The 19,350-nt window shown below is 38.1% G+C and overlaps 1 protein-coding gene across 1 annotated transcript in view; it reads left to right on the plus strand.

Moving 5' to 3' along the window:
• Positions 1 to 9,664: 9,664 nt before the first annotated feature.
• LOC121330711 overlaps positions 9,665 to 19,350 on the plus strand; it is a 29,889-nt gene continuing 20,203 nt past the window's right edge. Inside the window, exons 1-18 of the mRNA XM_041277434.1 lie at positions 9,665 to 9,854; positions 10,126 to 10,386; positions 10,564 to 10,638; positions 11,124 to 11,384; positions 11,524 to 11,784; positions 11,943 to 12,203; positions 12,346 to 12,606; positions 12,992 to 13,252; positions 13,677 to 13,937; positions 14,115 to 14,375; positions 14,459 to 14,719; positions 14,939 to 15,199; positions 15,397 to 15,660; positions 15,821 to 16,081; positions 16,985 to 17,242; positions 17,475 to 17,732; positions 18,327 to 18,587; positions 18,814 to 19,074. Coding sequence (XP_041133368.1) covers positions 9,665 to 9,854; positions 10,126 to 10,386; positions 10,564 to 10,638; positions 11,124 to 11,384; positions 11,524 to 11,784; positions 11,943 to 12,203; positions 12,346 to 12,606; positions 12,992 to 13,252; positions 13,677 to 13,937; positions 14,115 to 14,375; positions 14,459 to 14,719; positions 14,939 to 15,199; positions 15,397 to 15,660; positions 15,821 to 16,081; positions 16,985 to 17,242; positions 17,475 to 17,732; positions 18,327 to 18,587; positions 18,814 to 19,074 — 4,438 coding nt within the window. The remainder of the gene's footprint in view (positions 9,855 to 10,125; positions 10,387 to 10,563; positions 10,639 to 11,123; positions 11,385 to 11,523; positions 11,785 to 11,942; positions 12,204 to 12,345; positions 12,607 to 12,991; positions 13,253 to 13,676; positions 13,938 to 14,114; positions 14,376 to 14,458; positions 14,720 to 14,938; positions 15,200 to 15,396; positions 15,661 to 15,820; positions 16,082 to 16,984; positions 17,243 to 17,474; positions 17,733 to 18,326; positions 18,588 to 18,813; positions 19,075 to 19,350) is intronic.

Here is a 19,350-nt window from a genome sequence, read left to right on the forward strand (position 1 = left end):
AATGAACACGTGGGTTATCAGGACACCACTCAATCTAGAAAAAAAAACAAAACAAAAAAAACATTAGATGCAAATGACTAAACAACCAAAACATAGAAAGAACATAACCTGCAAACGTTAAGTCCAGAAACTGAACAAGCAGCATTATATTAACCAGTTCCCAAGTTGCAATCATATTTGCGACAGAGAAATTAATTGTCATTTGTTTTGTTTTTCCCTGAAAGAAAAACGTCTAGAAATTCCGACGTGACCTAATGGAGTTGTTCCTGCATGGGAGGTCCCGGTGTACAAAAGAGTAGCCTTTTTCAATCTTTCTCTTGTTGCACCTGTGCCTGTCCTCTTTTCTACAATGCTGATTGGCCCTCCCAGACTGAGTTAAAGGGAGTTTCTTCTGCAAACTTGTAAAATAATCTAGACTATCTTTTGTGTTTTGTTCCCATGCATATAACTCATTGAATTCTCCAGTCATTGTTAAAGATGGGATTTTTAGGTGCATTAGGTTTCCTTTTATTTTTTGTAACTGTAATACAGGTAAATGTAAATTATATCAACCTACATGTTGTAATTATATGGTTTAAAATACAGTCAAACCTGTAACCTGTCAAACCTAATAGTGGTCTCTTAACACAGGTGGTCGCTTTAAAAGGGCTCATAATTTATGAATTTTCTATTAGTCTCTGACATGCTTTCCTGTAATTATATATGTCTTACATACACTGTAATAGCCAGCAGATGTAATATGAACAAAAAGGAAGTATGTAATTTAATAATATTAAGTTTAGATAATGCATTTACAAGACAAATTATTTGTCAAGTCACACCAAATGTGTTAAATCCAAATTATTTTCAGGTACGTGTCGATTCATTGAATCCTGAAACCAATGCCAGCATAAGATCTTTTTTGATTCGACTTTTCGGTGTTTATTTTGCTTTTAATTGTTTGCTTTTAAATTTAAACCGCCACGTTCTAATTATGAGAACATTCTGTTAAATTAGCGGGAAAGAACAACACAACACAAAACGGACACATGGAAGCTACCTAGTTCCCAGGCAAGTGCGAGAAAGAAATGCAAGTTAAAGTAGCATCTGAGGGAAGTGATTAATGTCATTGCTTGCTTTTGTGTTCGAATAATAAAGAAGGTTAAACAGAATCAGCAAGTCAATAAGGACATCAAGGTAGAATCAGTTTAATAATTAACAGTTTAATTAAGAGATCGAATCGGCTCTAAACACGGTCATCAAAAATAAAAACCTAAAACTTCAAACCCTAGTTCTTTCCGTTTCACAATGCTGTATCTGCGTCTTTCTAGTGCCGAATTGTTAAGCAGTTTTTTTTTTTCTTTCTGGCACTTACTGTTAATGTTTTATTGATTAATTATTTAATTTGATTAATTATTATTGTGGATATTTGTTGTTAGTCGTTATTAATTGTTATTTTATTGTATGTTTTTAAGAAAGCATTTTTAAGTATTCTAAATTCATGTAGTCTATGTCATTGATTTTTAAAACAGTATGGGATTGTATATCAATTTCTAGAAACATGGTTCACTAATGCCGAAAAATGGCAAGCAAATACCAAACAATGAGATCTCTTTTTTTACTACTGTAATAAAGTATTCTGACCACCATTGAACCAGTCTATAAACTGTCATGGTTATCTGACGGTGTAATCTCGCAGCTGATGGTACATTCTATGGTAAACAAGACGCTCAAGTTTGAATCCCTTACAACAGTCACTTTTCATACGGTCATGCCGTCCTGATTCAACCACAATGAAAAAACACGAGTGGTTTACATGTAGTTTTGAACTCTGATTAACAGGCTAAGGTTTAGAGAATGTTTTATTTTTCATTTGCACTGATGTATGCAAGGTTATTACCATTGGATTTCTAAATGATTTCAGATAGCTGTACTTATGAACAATGTAACCAAGTAACAAGAAGTAAACATGAGAAGTTTGTAGTAAGACTTAAACAGGGTGTGTTTTTATTTCTTCATAAACAATGATTCTAGTAATACTAGCAGTTCGTTAATGACCATGGCAGTGTCCCCGCACATGTGCTGTTCAGCCTTTAATACTAAAAAAAAACAAAAAAACACCAGCAACATATAGTACACACTTTTGTGTAAAAATGCTGTCCCTCACATCACTGATTTATGTGTAAATGAAAATATAATATCCTCTTGAGACTACCATAGAGTCTATTATACAACTGAGATTGGAAGGCAATATATAAAAGCTGCATCTCCCTGTTGGTTATCAGTTTCAATGCTGATGTTTAGACAGCAGATCGTACTGACATACCCACAAGGTGGCCACCCAAACATTTTTATTTTAGACAGTTGCTTCTAATTTCTGGTTCTTAAGATGAAGATAAATGACCTCAGATTGTCTCAAATAAGCTTTCCTCACATTTCCTCACATCAGATGTCATTCACTTTCTCAAGTTATTTCTAGGAATGTGATTGTTATAAACTGTAACAGTGCAATCCAAACTCTAATAAAATATTTTGTCTATTGCATCTAAATATTGGGCTTGTCTTACATTATTAACTTTGTCTAACATATCACAAACAAAATACATACATCATTCAAGGTCCTAATATGATCCCAACACATTGTCAACTCAAGCTAATGACATGCATGCTATAGTGTTGGTTGGGATTTGCATCATAGGTGTGTATAAATTACCAGTTTGATACATTGATGAAAACAGATTGATACAGCACCTGCCTGGAAACCTATGTGAAAGGAATACTGGAGAATCCACACCTGAGATCAATAAGAAAGGTGCAGGTAAAGTTTTTAAACTATATAAGCCTCATTATGAAGCTAGTATAGTTTCCTGTATCTTAGTTCTCTGTGCATTCTACTGTGCATATTACTTTTTCAGAAAGAAAAACTTGAGGTTATAAATCAAGTGCAATATCTGTAATGGCTCATAAGAAAACAGAATTTAAAAGTTTGTGTTTTGTTCCTAGAATAATATTTTAAATTGTAAATCTGTCACTGTCAGCATGGGCAAAGGAAAAGCATACCCAACCAGAGACATGGTCTTGTAACCATAGCTGGCAGAAAACCTGTCACAAGTAGATGCCTATAAAGAATGACCTGATTATGCCAAGCTTAATATTAATGGTTCTTTTGGACTCCTGATAAAGAACCACTGATATACAACTAAATAGTTAAATATAGAGGTATTACGAGCACTATATTTCGATTCAAGTCCCTAATTATTAAAGGCATTTATTCTTTACAGTTTAACTGGTTTGTGTGTCCAAGGATCTTCTCCTTGTAGTCAGTACAGTACTAGCATAATTGAAAATCTATCACAGTTAATGAAACAGGAACTACTGAAAGCAGCCACCGGCTCCAAACAACTAGAAAATCCCTTAAAATGTACAGTACAATGGTGTGTTTCCATCCCTATCTTGTAGATTAGATGCCATGTTATGGGATATTTCAGCAATATATGTTTCTCTAATAACGGCTTTAGCTGCCTTTTCATTTTAAATTTCCCTGACATGACTCTCAATGAGCTTGAAATTCGTTAACAGACACAATACAACAGTGTCTATACATAACTAAAAAGATTGTATTGTCATTTTCGATTCATGTCACACCAGGAAACACATCTTATTTAGTTAAATTACAAGTAGGTTTTGCTTTGACACAAACTGAGTAATAACGATTCCAATGTAGTGCTATAATTGTTCATTCTTCTTCATATACCGGTATATTGATTTCATCTAATTGTGTTGCTGTCAATTTATTAACGGCTGTTACTTGACTTAACCATTTATTTAAACATAAGGCTATTGAATAAACCCAATGAATAATATTTGAGTTTTAGGGGATAGTCAGACTGCTTTATTGTATTAAGTTTATGTATGAAAGGGATTTCCACGCTCATAGTAAAGGGTTCTTAGAGTTTGATTTAATTCAAGATTAAAAGTAGACTTTTACAATATAATTTTCTAATGAAAATGACAACGTGGGTTATCGGGACACCCCTCAATCTAGAAAAAAAAAAAAAAAAAAAAAAAAAAAAAAAACCCAAAACAAAACAAAACAAAAAAACATTAGATGCAAATGACCGGACAACCAAAACATAGAAAAAACATAGCCTGCCAACGTTAAGTCCCGAAACCCAACAATCGACATTCTATTCACCAGTTCCCAAGTTGCAATCATATTTGTGACAGAGAAATTAACTGTCATTTGTTTTGTTTTTCCCTGAAAGAAGAACGTTTACAAATTCCGACGTGACCTAATGGAGTTGTTCATGCATGGGAGGTCCTGGTGTACAAAAGAGTAACCTTTTTCAATCCTTCTCTTGTTGCACCTGTGCCTGTCCTCTTTTCTACAATGCTGATTGGCCCTCCCAGACTGAGTTAAAGAGAGTTTCTGCTGTAAACTTGTTAAAAGAATCCAGACCATCTTTTGTGTTATGTTCCCATGCATATAACTTATTGAAATCTGCCAGTCATTGTTAAAGATGGGATTTTTAGGTGCATTAGCTTTACTTTTATTTTTTGTAACTGTAATACAGGTAAATGTAAATTATATCAACCTACATGTTGTAATTATGTAAAACCTTGAAAATGTATGAAGTGTTGTTTTACTGAGATATTTATATATATATATATATTTTTTATTTTTTTATTTTTTTATTTCAGATATCATATTTTCCAACAAGTGGTAAGTGTTTGATTAATTATTATTGTGGGTATTTGTTGTTAGTCGTTATTAATTGTTATTTGAATTGTATTTTAATGCTTTAAGACAACGCATTTTTAAATATTCTAAAGTATTTAATTGAGTTTTAAAACAGTATGGGATTATGAACAGTATATGAATTCTGCATTAAAAAACTGAAATGTTTGCCTAGCGGATATTGACATAAATATATGTAGCTGTCCCTATAAAACAATGTTTTAATAAGGTTGTACATTATGTTTAAAAAAGAAAAAAAAGAAAAAAAGAATTATGCATTTTTCAATATGATTATACGACGTTTTTAATCAATAGGTTAATGCGTAGTCTATTATAATAGGCTATTATTAACATAATCAAAATACATGTTTTATAGCGTATCATTTATACAGCTTAATAAACTTTTATTATATTATGATATTGATAAGAATGCTAATAGTTGATATTTTATATACATAGCATTATTGAAATTATGTTTAGTTTTTTTGTACAAAATGCGCGTTTATATGTCAATAGTTTTCGTGGAATGCAGTTAATGTATAAGTAAAATATAAGTTAATAATATAATATATATATATATATATATATATATATATATATATATATATATATATATATATATATATATATATATACACACACACACACATATATATATATATATATATATATATATATATATATATATATATATATATATATAAGGCAGTATATATATATATATATATATATATATTTATTTTTAGACAATAAACATTTTTTAACAGCAACATAAATACAAATATAAATATTGAGTGACAAAAAAAAAAATAAAAAAATGAAACGCCTTAAATTAACCTAAAAAAAAAAACAACAAAAAACTAGTGTATCTAGTGTGTTACGTAACAATATTACTGGAACAATATGTTTGAGTGAAGTCTGCCACCTTCAGGCTAGAACCATAAATAGGCTACAGAATATTCGACCAAAACTGTGGCAAGATCGCAAATTAAATGTCAATATTACATTTTGTTAATAAATACAGCAACTCTAGTAGTTATTTATTATTATTATTATTATTATTATTATTATTATTATACATTTTTGTGTTTGTTTTTCTACAGGGTTCACAATTACGGAGATAAGTTCTCCATCTGCAACCGAGCTTCAGGTGAAATGGACGCCAGCCTCGGGTGTTAATTATTTTCTGGATTTAAGGGTAGTAAACAGTACTAATATTGCACCAGTAGTGCTCTTCTTACCCGAATCACCTACAACAAGACTGGTCGGTGGCCTCAGACCTGCAACTGTTTATAATGTCACAGTTAAATCCTCCATATTGTTCTACGTGGTGGGGTCCACCTGGAAATTAGCGACAACGGGTAATTGATAGAATTGTGTTTATGATGCTTAGTACTCTATTGAGTATTCCATTTTAAATCTATTGAACTATAAGTAATATTAAAAACTGTTCATCACAAGTGACATGCACTAGCCTTGGAAATACACCACACTAACAATGCACATGTGCAGTACTTGTATCAGTGAGTCGAATCTGGATATTATAGGGCTAATGGGAAAGACAGCAGGTCTAAAACACTTTATTTTGTCTCCGGTTTTCCATGGGGTAGAGTCACCAGTGTTGTGATTCGGAGGTCTATTTTGGATAACAGAACACATTTCCACCCTTTGACTTCCATTATGGAATTAGAGGACGTTATTATTCACATCCAGTACTCTACTCCCTGTTGACAGTGTAGTGTCAGAGGCTCTATTTTGTTGTCCAAGCTCAGCCACAACCATGCAATGTATGTATGTATGCTTTATGTATGTATTGCTTCTGTCTTTTTTGGACTCCATGCTTGACAAAATTAACAACTGTACAAAAGTAAGTCTTTGGTACAGCTTCCAGAAAAATGTAATCAAATTATACGAGAGATTTTGAGAAAAGTACGTAGACACACTGCCAATTTATATATAAATATGTGTGTGTGTGTGTGTGTGTACAAAGCTCAATAATTAACAAATCTTGAGGTATTTTATAACTTTGCGCACTACTGTATTTTTAAAATATATATAAAATATATTGCAATGTAGTTCAGAATGTATTTTTTAAATATAAAATATGTTCTGCCAATATCCGCAGCAACCTCCTAACTGAATTGTTGTGCATTTATACATTTTAATAAAATAAAAGCAAAAATTGTATTTTAATATATACTCTCAGACTTGTTTTGAAATATATATATATATTACATTTTTGTTTTCTTTTTTGTTTAAGTACCTGGCACATCTCAAATAATCGAAGCTGATGCCATCTCAAGCACTGCGATCAGAGCGCAGTGGTCCGCGGTGACGGGCGCACAACGCTATTACCTGATTGTTAAATCAGACCGCGAAAACTACAACCTGACATTTTCCACCCTGCAGGGGACAGTAACAAATCTGCACCCGACCAAAACCTACATGCTGAATATTTACTCTGCAAACGCAGGTGGTCTGGGAGCACCGAGCAAAATAAAAACCGTCACCACATGTAAGTAGAGTTTCTCATTGTGGGAATTATGAGTATAGTAATACTCCACACATGGCATGCATAAATCCTCAGCTCAATTCCTTTTTAGTGTTATTTATTTATTTTTTACTGGTTCATTAAAAGGGAACCTGCGTTGTTGGACCGATAACTATTATTTATTTCTGGTCCTATTAAGAATGATAAACTAGACACTTGAAACAATCCATGGCAGAACTTTAAAAAAAATGATTAATAGAGAATACTTGTGGAGGGAGGGACACAAATAATAAAAACACAGTTTAACTTAAAATTGACTTTTACATGCTTGCTTGCTAAAGTGGTTGTAGCAAACAAAATAATTCTGTGCATCTTGCCTATTGCACGCTGCAGTTCGCTATATAGGTTTACGATATGCAGTTTTGAAAGAAACACATGCTATAGCCTTCACATATGTTTATTGTAAAATATAATCTCCAGCACTGCAGTATGTTAAAGCAATCTCTGTTCAGAAGCCTTGCTTTGAGCGAGACTCACAGTTTCTTGATCATTTCACCTGGGGAGAGGCACTGTCCCACCCTTCAGACAACTGTGAGGTAATATGACCTAGGAAGAGAAACAGTAACACACTTCTTCAAGGCAAGCAAACTGAAAACTTTCTTTAACCTAGTGTATTACTAGATATCATATTTAAAAATGGAAATACATGTTCCCTACAACATATTAAAATATATGAACGGTTATCGATATTGATTATTCTTTCATTAGGAGGCAGTAAGAGGCTGTCGTGTGGGGTTGCTTGGAAACCTGTGTCAATTAAAAAAATATTGTCTGTTTATTTCAGTGGTTCCACCGCCAACAGGTGGCACTCTTTCAAACATTGGTGCGAATGCAGTGCGTATTGACTGGCAGCCAGTGGACAAGGTCCTTTTGTATGGAGTATTCATCTATAAGAATGAGAACCTCAGCAGCACCCCGGAGATTTTAAAAACCTCAGATACCTTTGCTGTCATCAATAAGCTTATACCATGCACCAACTACCTCTTTGGATTAAGGTCCGCCAACAACTTTTTGATTTTCGGAGAGGAATCATACGTCACTTATAGGACTGGAAGTAAGTGAAGCATAGAGTCCAATGATGATTCAAAAACAGATTTACCGGCTGAAAGTGAAAGCAAGATTTATAACCAGATTCAGGCCACTAAACTGGTTCTGTATTTTATTTGGGTCCAGTAAAAGAGAAATATTGGTTGTATTGAACTACCAGCTCAAAGATCGAAGCCCAGCATTGCAAGATGTAAAGTGTAGTGTGGGATAAGTGACTGAACGCTGGTCAGAGGTCACCAAGGCCGGGTGATGGAGGACTACTGACCCCCAGAAGGGAGATACAGTTGCAAAGGAGGCGGTGGAGAAAGACTTCAGAACAAGCAGTGAAAGACGAGCCAGGACTATATAGGTTGAGGAACCAATAGGATTAGCGTAGCAAGCTGAGCTCTGCCCCTAGAACTACGGGAAGCCTCTATTATAAATATTATATATATATATATATATATATATATATATCATATGTAATATAACATTAAAACGTTAAAATCCAATTTCACGTTTGAATGAGAATTACATTTTAAAAGAAAACTTTATGCTTTCTGATATTCTCTTTCTGATATTTTTTTTTCTTTTTCTGAACACTGTATATTATCCCAGTGCACATTTTATTTTAATTCCATGTGCTTTATTGTTCCAATGCTCATTTACAGGTGCAGACCCAGCTTCAGCCATTCAAGCAAACTACAGCTGTGTCGATGGCTTTGCGACTGTGACGTGGAATCCCAGCTCAGGTGCAACTTCATACAGAGCCTCGGCTACCACTCAGAATGGGACGGCGGCCATCTCCTGCACCACAAAAACAAACAGCTGCAAGATCATGGGTCTGAAGTGTGGAGCAAACTATACTGTGCATGTCTTTGCACTGGCTGGCAGTTGTGAAAGTGTTGCGGAATCAACTGCTGTCTTTCAAACAGGTAGCATTTCTTTGGCCGTAATCGTAAGTAAAGATCGCCCAGGCAAACTAACTGGCTATCCAAGAGGAAAAGTAATGAAACACATACATCATCATTAGAGACGATTAGGTCCATACATATGAGTGCCTGCTTTCAGAGACCGTCCCTTTAATCCTCTGATCCTTTCAACCTGTTAATTATGAAAACAACAATGTGGCTGGGAATTTAGACAGCAACTTCAATAAAACATTCACGAAGGTGGACAGATAAATTACTTATGGAAGCTATGTGTTAAGAAAAAAAAAAATCCCTGTTGTCAGAGAATGAAATGACAAAACTATGATATTGAATGATTTTATGTACATCTCTGCTTTGCTTTTTTCAGTTCCTTGTGCACCTATAAACCTGGACTTCTACCGGGACTGCTTCAGCAATGTTGTTTTTTTTTTCTGGGACATGACTCCCAGCACTGACTTCTACTCAGCAACAGCTCTGGGATCGGACGGGGCGGTGATGGAGTGCAGGACCACAGACAACTCCTGCTTCTTCACAGATTTAAACTGTGGAATGGGGTACATGTTCAGAGTCTCCTCAGTAAAAGGGGAATGCAGCAGTGCCAACAGCACTCCTGTCAGAGTTCGAACAGGTAAAGTACCCTAGCAGGACTACTTCCTACAGTACTCCCGAAATCACAAACAAAACTGGGGCTTACATTGAGTTTGATTTTGGATGTCTTGTATGTTTTCAGGTTTATTCATTTTTTTCTGAATATTATACAAGAATATTGTAAATGAAAACAAAAAAAGAAAAAAGAAAGAAAATGTAATTCAAATTGAAATTGTATATAGTGTACAGTAACATGAGCTGTACGTATGTACTGTAGTCATAGTGACTGACTGTGGCTGTGTATCTTTCAGCACCTTGTGAGCCAAAAAATATAAAAACCATAGCAGACTGCCAATCCAACATGCTGATTTCATCCTGGGACACTGCACCGGGGGCCCTGTCCTACACGGTGGAAGCCACGGACAACACAGGAAAGCGGTACAACTGCAGCTCCTTCTCCAACAGCTGTGCCATGCCAGGCATACAGTGCGGCAACAGTTTAAGCATTTGGATTATAGCATCAGATGATGAGTGCGCAAGTGCTCAAGCTCTTGGTGAAGTGGTGGAGCCAGGTACGGTCCATTCTGCACTATTTTGTATTTATATTGTTTACCTTCCTGTCACGCAATGATTTTTAGTAGGGGAGGCTGACAGTGATTCTAATTCCTAATACCTTTCTTGTCCGAAGAAGTAGCTTCCTATTTAACCCAATTTAATACGATGATTCCCTTTTTTGTTTTGTCTTTCAGTACCATGCAGCCCTACGAACGTTGCAGCTGACAGTGGCTGCAGCACGGACTCCCTGTCAGTGTCATGGAGCTACAGTAACGGAGCTCTTATGTACTTTGCCACTGTTGAAGGATCAGATGGAACCCAGCATGCTTGCGCTGCCCGTGACACACACTGCCAAATCACAGCTCTAGAGTGCGGGCAGTCATACACTGTCTATGTTACAGCAACCAATCTCAAATGTAACAGCTCGCAGAGTGACAGAGTGACAGTTCAGACAGGTAGCATTAAATCAAAGAACTGAGAGCAAGTCATCATTCTAGCATACCATAGTGACGAGTACACATGGGCAGGATAAGCCTTTTTGTCTTTTTAATGTATCCGTACACCGCTGAAGGCGCTAGCGGAAATGTTTGTCTGTTTGTGGTTCCTTTTAAGTTTTGCTAAAGAAGTATGTGAAATTCTAAATAATAATCTAATTATAATTTATTTTACCTTCAAGAATATCCCAGCAGCTAATGTCTCGTGTGTTTTACTAATTTCAGAATAAAAGGAATAATCCACATCTCTTTTCTTCCAGCTCCTTGTGTACCAGTAGTAAATGAGGTTTTCCTGGAATGTTCTGCTAATATGGTTTTAGTGATGTGGAATCAGAGTCTAGGAGCCGAGTCCTACACTGCTACACTGCAATCCAAGGATGGGAGCAACCTGACCTGCAATACCATGTTTACCAGCTGTATCATTCTTGATCTGAAATGTGGGGTGCACTACATGGTCAGTGTAAACTCCCATGATGGAACATGTGCAAGTCCTGAATCAAAAAGCATTCAAATGACGCCGGGTAACTGGTTTTATTACTATTAAGCACGTATTCATTTATTGTAATTATTGAAATGATTTTACTGCTGAAAAAGGAAGGCAAAGCAGTGGTTTCTATCATTGATAGGCCTCCCTAAACATATTTCACATTCTGATCTTAGTGCCATGTATCCCTGAGAATATCAAGACCAGCACTGATTGCAAAACTGGAATTGTCAAAGTATTGTGGGACCCCAGCGCAGGAGCGGAAGTGCACAGTGCCATAGTGGAAGCTGAAGATGGGATCTGGAAGTACTGCAACTCTACAGACACAAGCTGTGACATTGCAGGGCTACAGTGTGGTCAGTCCTACACTGTTTTAGTGATGTCATCGAATGGCACGTGCCATAGTCAGCCGAGTCAACGTGAGATAGTTCAGGAAGGTATGTGTAGTTAAACTTCTGAAATTACAGCAACCAAGTGGCCCGTTTGGCATACATGAGATCAGAGCTGGTCTTGAGCATTTCATTTTATTCACTTTATTTGTATTTTTAACAGCTTTTGCTTTTATGAAATCCTTTCATGCTTTCTATCACTCCAGTGCCATGCATCCCTCAGAACTTAGCAGCTCAGTTCAATTGTAATGACAGTGCAGCTGCAGTGACTTGGGGGCGGAGCAAAGGGGCAAAGTACTACACAGCCACTGTGCTGGGAGAGAATGGATACAGGGCCCAGTGTAACTCCACAGAGACAACGTGCAACACCCCTGACCTGCAGTGCAGCCAGAAGTACACAGTGACCGTGACAGCCTCAGGCGACACCTGCACCAGCAAGCAGAGCTCAGTCTATAATATTCAGACAGGTACAGTGTGTTTACTGCTGAGTTAGCAATGCCATTATGTGCGACTTTGATTATTTAAGCTTGTAACGTATTTCACAGTCCAAACACTTCAAGTCGCCCTTGCATAGTATTTATGGTGTATGCATCCCATGTATCTCTCCAGCTCCATGTCCTCCACTAAATGTTGAAGGCAGGATTGACTGCTTGACCAACGTTGCCTCCATTTCCTGGGACCCCAGCAGATACGCTAAAGCCTACACAGCAACAGCTGTTGGAAATGATGGCCACAGAGCATCATGCAACGTCACAGATACCAACTGCAACATGATGGACCTGCAGTGTGGGCAGAGATACACATTCACTGTGATAACGTGGGATGGCAACTGTTTCAGTGAACAGAGCCAGGCTTATGAACAAGAAACTGGTAAGGGGGTCAATTTAAATGAACACACATTGGCCCGGGCTTGGGTTTAATGAGATTTGTGTATGAATTAACAATGGCGAAAGATGAAGTTCACTGTAACTCAGTAGTGTAATCAAACAGATGACTGGTTTGTGAAGAGACTCTGGTTTGAAAGGTAGTGGTGATGCAAATGGAAAAAGGTTAACTTGTTCATTGCACAGCAAAGACAGAAAAACAATATCTAAAAGTGGTGTATTTACTGTCTGTCTACATATATCTCCATAAACCTAATTTTGATGTAGGTGTAACAAATGTGGGTTTCCCTGAGGATAAGTAAATAAAGATACTTTTGTCATTTTACATTTTAAAATGCTTAGCTCTATTAACTGTGTATTGATTGCTCTAGCCCCCTGCATCCCTCAGCATGTAGAGACACACCTGGACTGTAACACCAACATTGCTGTGGTGTATTGGGATCAAAGCACAGGGTCAGATTCCTACATTAGTACAGTGTGGGAAACTAATGAGGCAGCACTCACCTGTAACACCACGGACACCAACTGTAATGTCATGAACCTGCAGTGCGGACGCCAGTACACCATCACTGTCAGAGGAGTGAGTGAAACCTGCAGCAGCCCTGACAGCATTGCCAGCATTCTTGAGACAGGTACATTGGAATATTTATATATTACCTCTTACATATTACCATTAACATATCTGTAATATTTAAATATAACCTTGTGTTTGATTTAATGACTAGAGAAATGAATGTACAGGTCATGTTGGTTAGGGTTACGTGGCAAAGAGCAATTATTATATTTTTGCCAATATAGTGGCATAAATCAAATAAGTTTTACGAGGTTTTTTTTGGTACCTTGTGTCATGATTTTTTATTTTATTTCAGTAACTGTCAGATTTTATTTAACACAGGTTTATGTTCTGATGTTTACAAAATGATATTATTTTATTTTAAAGGGATTGCTTTTTCAGTGTGCGGTTTATTTTCTTCTTTTTTTGAAACACGTTTCAGCTGACATTTCAAATAAAACAATGTGACTGATTCTGTGTACTGTATTTTATTCTTTTCCTAGCGCCCTGTGCACCCTCAAATGTAAGTGGAGATTTGGACTGTGAAACCAACACTGTGCACGTCTCATGGAATCGCTCATCTAGAGCCACGTCTTACACGGCAACAGTAACGGGTCGGAATCATTTCACAGAATCCTGCTCCACTGGGAACTTAAGCTGCAGTGTTGGCAGGCTGAAGTGTGCAGAACAGTACACCATAACTGTGCTAGCAGAGAATGGAGAATGCAGCAGCCCTGAAAGCTCTTCTGCTTCTGTAACGACAGGTAACACATCTTTACCGTCATAGGATAAATATAAAGACAGTTCCAATAATATTTACAGCTGCTGGCATATATACCGTAAAGCTAAAACAACAATATATTCTTCCAAGCAGTTTTCAAAGAGAAAGGGGCTTGCTAGAAAGCAAATTCATTTACCAGTGTTTTCTCCTCTGTCCACAGCCCCGTGCGACCCACAGAACATTATTGCTAGTCTGGACTGTATTACAAGTATTGCTGTAGTGTACTGGGATCCCAGTCCAGGTGCGGAGAGCTATACTGTGATGGCAGATGGCAGCAATAACCACGTCGTCTCGTGCCACACACCTGACACCACCTGCCAGCTCAACGAGCTAATCTGTGGAAAGCTGTACAATGTGACAGTGCTGGCATTGGATTCCAAGTGTAGCAGCACCCCATTTAACAGTGCCCCTATTCAAACAGGTACACCTAGCCTCTGAATTGAAACATGCATATGCAGATTGTCTTCAAGTTTGCCTTGGTTCATTATTTTTTCTTGATTTCAGCACCATGTGCCCCCACTATAACTGAGGGAAGAGTTGACTGTGAAAGTAATACTGCTTCAGTGTCGTGGGAGCAGAGAAACAAAGCTGTGTCCTACACTTTGACCGCCAGAGGAGCGAATGGGCACCAGATATCATGCAGCGCTACCAATACTACCTGCAACCTCAACGGTATGCAATGTGGACAGACTTACACTGTGTATGCCACAGCCCAGGGGGGCCAGTGTGAAAGTACAATGAGTGCAGGTTACAACATTGATGCAGGTATGTTTACAAGAGTGGGTTCACTCTGTAATTTACATTGTAAATCCACGTGCAGGCAGTTGATTACTTACTAAATGCTTGTTTCAACATGTGTGCATATTGGACTATAGAACATAGAAAATACAGAAATAAAAAACGAGTATTTAGTGCTGTTAGTGCTGTATAAATGAAGTTTCTGGATTCTGAAATTATAGCTGATCAAATGTCTTTTTTTACAAGTGCCCTGTGCACCTACACATGTGGCGGCACGCCTGGACTGTGGCGCTCACACTGCCTCTGTCTCGTGGGCTCACAGTAAGGGAGCAGTGTCCTACACAGCCACTGCAAAAGCAAGCAGCGGACGCCTTTTCTACTGCAATTCAACAGGCACCATCTGTAACATCACATCTTTACTCTGCGGACAGAAATACACAGTCACTGTCACGGGACTGGACAATAATTGTAACAGTGTCAGAAGCAACTCCACTGAAATAGAAACAGGTACAATTCAAAATGTTCTAAATATATAGAAAGGTTATTTTTTTAGTTAGCTCTAAGTAATACAACAAGTACTAGACAAAGCCCTGTAGAAATTATGTTCAATATATTGTCATCATCTGGCCATGATAGGATGCAGGGCATACACCTCATCTTACATCAATATTGATTTGAATGATTTATTTTTCTTCTGTGTTTAGCCCCCTGTCCCCCTCAGAGTGTAAGTGCCAGCCTGGACTGTGCCAGCAGCAATGCTTCAGTGTCCTGGAGTGCTAGCCAAGGTGCAGTGTCATACAGGGTGGCAGCAGTGAGGAAGGACGGACAAACTGAAGCAGCTTGCAGCACCCAGAGCAACAACTGTGTTGTCTCAAACCTGCCTTGTGGACTGAAGTATGACATCACAGTGACTCCAATGGGGCAGAAGTGCACCGGGTTCCGGAGCGCTGCTTTTCAACTTGCACCAAGTACTTCTACACTTTGTTCATCATATTGTAGTTTGTCTAGCAAGCTGGCTATCAAGATTAGCATATTAGCTCAGTATTGGTGTGCTAATAGGAACTTCACTCTATTTGCATTTGTTACAAAACTACCATCCTAATTTTATGCTGTTTGAAATTCTCTTAGGGCCATGCCCTCCAGCTAACATTTCAACCACAGTGGACTGCAGAACTAACATTGGATCAGTATCCTGGAAGCATGAATTGGGAGCAGAACTCTTTATTGCAACAGCAACTGAGAATGATGGGCACACGCACACTTGCAACGCAAGTCACTCAACATGTAACTTTACAGACCTGCACTGTGGGAGTACATACACTGTAGCTGTGGTAGCAGTGGAGGCAGACTGCAATAGTTTACGGGGCATTGGCCATGAATTTAAAACAGGTAATATCCATTGTGAAGTGTATCATTAACTTATATTTAAAAATGGCCATGTGATGTTATAGACTGGCATATCAGTTGCTGTGTATGAGTCCTACCTACCAGGAGTTTATCTTTTTTTTTATTTTTAATTTTTTTATTAATTTAGCTATTGCCAATTATTTTTGTTATTGTCTCTCAATTTGACATGCCCAATTATTATTTAGGCTCAGCTCACCACTACCACCCCTGCGCTGACTTGGGAGCGGGGAAGATGAACACACACTGTCCTCCAAAGCGTGTGCAGTCAGCTGACCACTTCTTTGGATTCACCATGCAGCCACCCAGGAGCTACAGCGTTGGAGGACAATGCAGCTCTCGGGCAGCTAACAGGCAAGCCCGCAGGTGCCTGGCTAGACTACAGGGGTCATTGGTGCGCGGTGAGCTGAGGACACCCTGGCCAACCTTACCCTCCCCCCCTCTGACGCTCAGCCAATTGAGCGCCGCCTCCTGGGAACTCCCGTCCGCAGTTGGCTGTGGAAAGCCCAGACTCGAACCGGCGACGTCCAGGCTAAAGGGCGCATCCTGCACTCACGCAGAGCGCCTTTACTGGATGCGCCACTCGGGAGCCCCAGGAGTTTATCTTTTATGATAAACTGTTCTGGGTGTAACCAAGAGGTTTGATCATACAGTGTGTTGCTAGTGAGTAGTAAAGTACTGGATCTGAAGAGATATTCCAAAGGGTTTTACCATGAGTATATTTCCAACTCTTGTCCAACTCCAAAACCATTGCCACTTAACAGAATACCACAGCACATACCTCACAACCTGTCCTCTAGTAGAGAGCGATCGGCCTTCGTGCATCACCATCAGTCGCTACTGAAACACACTCACCTCAGTAATGATGGTTTCTTGGGATTCTTACAGCCCCATGCACCCCGAAGAATGTGGTTGGGCACCTGTTCTGTGATGCAAACATCATCTCAATAACCTGGGATCAAAGCAAAGGTGCAAAATCTTACATTTTGACAGAAGGACAGGACGGTCACACTTCCAACTACACCACATTCGACACCTCCTATCACATCACACGTTTGCCGTGTGGACGGGATTACACTTTCAGGATCACTGCACTGGACGAGATCTGCAGCAGTCACATGAGCGCCACTCTGACACAGGAAACAGGTATGTCTTCTCTATTAATCGGTAAAACACAGGTGAGAATGGTGCTTATCAATGAATGCCCTCGAAAACTGCCTCACCTGAATCAAAAGGTGTTATAAAAAAAAAAAAAAAACGTTTATTGAATTCATGTAGATAGATGTGTTTCATTTCTTTTGTAGTTTACAGCATGTGTATTCATTGATGCAAATATTTCCAGTATTGGTTGATATTTCAATGTTTTCTATGCCTGCAGTACCTTGCCCTCCTCAAAAAATAGAAGCACAGGTGGACTGTGGGAGTAATTTTGGAACTGTTACTTGGGAACAGGGTGAGGAAGCGCTGTCCTACACAGCAGTTGCCGAAGGACACCACGGACATAGTATTTCATGCAGCACAAATCAGACAAGCTGTGGTGTGAAATTAGACTGTGGTGTGGTGTACACAATAACTGTTGTGTCAGCAGGTAAAACCTGCAACAGCTCTATAGATTCTTCACTTAAGATTGAATCAGGTAATTTCCTTGTATTTGTTTTTCATGCTACTCCTTTCTCTGTTAAATAGTGAACTAAGATACCGATGAATAGTTACAATAATGATGCATTCAGATCAATCAATGTTACACTACACGTGGTGCTATCGTTATACTGCAACAGCAATTAGTTAAGAGGAAGACCAATTGCTCAGAGCAACAAAAACAAACTCTTAAAATACAGCATTAGAATGTGATGCTCAAGGAAGTTTAGAAACTAGGTCAGGAGTAATTAATCAAGCATCGTACAGGGTGGTGTGTTTTCCTCAGCATAGCAGGCCAGATTCACTTCAGAGCATCCTTTGGCAAGAATTGAGATACCCTGCTGTTTGCTGATCCTGGTTTGTTAAATCTACAAATCTGCTGGTGCAGTGTGTGAAAAACATGAGCAATCACAGCAGACACTTTAATTATGATGAACCTCATTTATGAATATAGAAAGCCATTGAGATTACAAATCTCCTTTTTTCAAGGAGACCTGGTCTTGTGTCACTACTTACAAGATCTTGATATTTTTTTTTTTTTATTCTAGCACTGGTTAATTGTCATATGATATCCTTTGTTTTATTTCTGCAGCACCCTGCCTTCCACAAAATGTTGATGCCGAGCTAGACTGTGATGCAAATATTTTATCAGTGAACTGGAACAAAAGTGTAGGAGCTGAATCTTACACTGCGATGGCGTTAGGAAGCAATGGCGTCACTGTGTCATGTAACACCACTGATACAGCTTGTACCATTACTAAGCTGGAGTGCGGACAGACTTACAGCATCGCTGTGACCAGTTCAACTGTCAACTGCAACATTTTCAAAGGGTCCGATTATAAAATTCAATCAGGTATAAATATCATATTGCTGTTATACCTATAAAAACGGATTCTGCAACAGAGCAGTTCAAAGCCATGAGTAACTTGCTATTAAAATTATATATATATATATATATATATATATATATATATATATATATATATATATACGATATATATATATATATCTATATTATATATATATAATATATATATATATATTCGTATGTGTGATTACCAGTTTTTTTCTATCCTCAGTCCCTTGCACACCGGAGAATCCAATTGTTAACCTCAACTGCTCTACCAACATAGCCTCTGTATCATGGGACCAGAACAGAGCAGCTCAGTTATACAGCGTGAAAGCTTCAGCAGGAATTGGAGAAACAGCATCTTGCAACACCAGTGACACAACCTGTCACCTCACTGGCCTCAACTGCGGTCAGAAGTACACAGTAAATGTGCTTGGGATGACTGGTACCTGTAAGAGTTTGACCAGCTCAGATTTGGACCTTTATACAGGTAGGTTGCAGTTACAAATTCAATTTAAAGGGAAACTTCTGGATTGTCTTTTCTGATTTTACCACTCGAGTGGTGAACATTAATGTAACGTCAACCAAAAAGCTGTAGCATGTAGCATGAAAATGGCGTGGTGGATTCGCCTTTTGGCTCCGACCAGAAACCATTTTGTAACTGACTCTCATCTGGGACTGTTGAGCTGCATGTTTCTATTAGATACGCACACTTCAGAGGAAGAAGGTTAAAGTCTTCTTTAGGTTCCGTTTCCATAACAATCAA

The sequence above is a fragment of the Polyodon spathula genome, chromosome 18 (genome assembly GCF_017654505.1).
Source record: "Polyodon spathula isolate WHYD16114869_AA chromosome 18, ASM1765450v1, whole genome shotgun sequence".
In the NCBI taxonomy this organism is placed as follows: Eukaryota; Metazoa; Chordata; class Actinopteri; order Acipenseriformes; family Polyodontidae; genus Polyodon; species Polyodon spathula.